This window comes from Olea europaea, chromosome 11, assembly GCF_002742605.1.
Source record: "Olea europaea var. sylvestris chromosome 11, O_europaea_v1, whole genome shotgun sequence".
Taxonomy (NCBI): domain Eukaryota; kingdom Viridiplantae; phylum Streptophyta; class Magnoliopsida; order Lamiales; family Oleaceae; genus Olea; species Olea europaea.
Genome location: NC_036247.1, coordinates 8,435,683 through 8,437,946, shown reverse-complemented (window position 1 = coordinate 8,437,946; position 2,264 = coordinate 8,435,683). Strand labels below are relative to the sequence as shown.

The 2,264-nt window shown below is 29.7% G+C and overlaps 1 protein-coding gene across 1 annotated transcript; it reads left to right on the top strand.

Annotated features, from left to right (window-relative positions):
- Positions 1-378: 378 nt before the first annotated feature.
- LOC111404415 lies at positions 379-1,893 on the top strand. Its single transcript, XM_023033226.1, has 3 exons — positions 379-733; positions 845-1,187; positions 1,866-1,893. The coding sequence occupies exons 1-3, from the start codon at positions 379-381 to the stop codon at positions 1,891-1,893; spliced, it is 726 nt and encodes a 241-aa protein (XP_022888994.1).
- Positions 1,894-2,264: the final 371 nt, after the last annotated feature.

Genomic DNA, 2,264 nt, shown 5'->3' with positions numbered 1-2,264 from the left:
TCTATTTCTTTAAGACGTCTTTTTGCTACACTTTTTACCATCTGCAGCCCTAATGATCCAAATTTTTGTAGAATAAATTCAAATCTTATATGATTGATGATTACATCCATGAAAATATTCCTTCACATGATGCTGAACTTCGGGCTTTAAAGGATATTAGTTGTATGTTAGAATCTTTAAGTAAAAACATAAACGATTATGAAATAGTATCATACAATGTAGATATGAATGTAAATGATAAATTGAGGAAAATGGTTGAAGATGAGACAAAAAATCTGAATATTGAAGAAAACTATGTTTGTGCATCAAGTTTAAATAATAAACAACAAATTGCATATGATATGAAAAATAACATCGGGATCAAGTGAAGCCTTCTTCATGGATGATCCAAGCGTTACAGGTAAAACATTTTTATATAAAGCATTGCTAAGTGCTGTAAGGTCTCAATATGCAACCGCTTTGGCAACTGCATCTTCTAGAGTAGCTGCATCCCTTCTATCTGGAGGTAGAACTGTTCATTCGAGGTTTAAAATTCCTTTGGAAAAAGTAGGTGAAATAAGTTGCTCTGTTAGTAAACAATCTGCTTTAGGAACATTGTTGAAAATGTACAAGTTAATAATTTGGGATGAAGCTCCTATGATAAATCAGTGTGCTGTTGAGGCTGTGGTTAAAATGTTAAAAGATATTAACGATTGTAATTTGCATTTCGGTGGTAAAGTAATAGTTCTTGAGGGTGATTTTTGACAAGTTCTATTGGTAGTACCAAGAGGGAAAAAAGAAGACATAATTAAAGTTAGCTTGATCTTCTCTGATCTATGACCTCTATTATTACATCTACCATTAGTTGAAAATATGAAAGCAAAGCTTGATCCTACTTCTTCTGATTACTTGTTAAGAATTGGAAACGGAACAGAGCAACAACATTCTTGCAATTGCATTCAGCTTCCAAGTAATATAATTGTACAGTTTGAGAATGAAATAAAATCTTTAAAAACTTTAGTACATTATGTTTTTCCAAATATAAAAGCATATGCTGACAATTTACATACGATGGCAAATCGAGTCATTCTTACGTCTAGAAATGAATGTGTTGATCATATTAACAAGATTTTGTTAGAACAGATTCCTGGTGAAATTTTTACATACTATAGCTTTGATGAAACAATCAATAAATCAGAACAAAACTTGTAAGAAGATTTCCTTAATAGTTTTACCTCTAAAGGTATTCCACCACATGAGTTAAAACTTAAAGTGGATTGTCCTATCATGTTGCTGCGAAATATCAATCATTTTGAAGGGTTATGCAACGGAACACGACTTGTTAAAAATTTGAGAAAAATGTCATTTTGGCTAAAATTACATAAGACGAATATTATATATATATTCCATTCAAAAGAACTCAATTTCTAATTAGGCCATGCTTTGCAATGACAATAAATAAAGCACAAGAACAAACCTTGATTTTGTTGGTTTATATCTTCCAGAGCCATTTTTTGTCATAGTCAACTTTATATAGCATTGTCAAGAGCTAAAACAAGTAAGTCTCTAAAAGTTTTAATTAACCCATCAACTGATGAAACTTTGCACATTATTTGTACTAAAAATGTAGTATATAACGAAGTTATTTCATTTATACATCTATAGAAGATATCGTTGAAGCAATACATGTTTGTCATACATGTAATAATATTCATAAACTTAATTTTGAATACAACTTTAATTATTATTATCTGTGCCATTTTTTTGTTGCTGACATATAGATTCGATCAATATAGGAAAGTGTGCCTTTGTATTTTATCTTCTTTTGTAGCTAATTTTTAGATCAGAAATGTTGCTTATTTACTAATCTATATGTTTTTGAGCAGTGTTGTAGTTATAATGCTTTGGCCTTAAGACTTCGAAATTGTTAAAGGGATAGGCGGCAGCATATTAGTTTTTGCAACATATAATATACTACAAACAAATACTGCTACTACTCAACAAAATTCTTTAGAATGGATTAAGAAAGATGAGATCAGAACGCTACATGCTGTTTACTAAGTAAAGGGTTTAAACAAAACAATAAAGTATGTCTCCTCTCTTTTCCGTTACTTATTTTTTGTCTTAGCTTTTTAGTTATTTTTTTTACAATTCATTATATAGATATAATTAACTGCTGGTTGTAGATTCTTATTCAAATGTGTTGGAGATCAAATTGCTTAGGAAACAAAATATTTCTGATGAAAAATATACAAACGTATTTATTAAATATGGGTCAAAAAAAT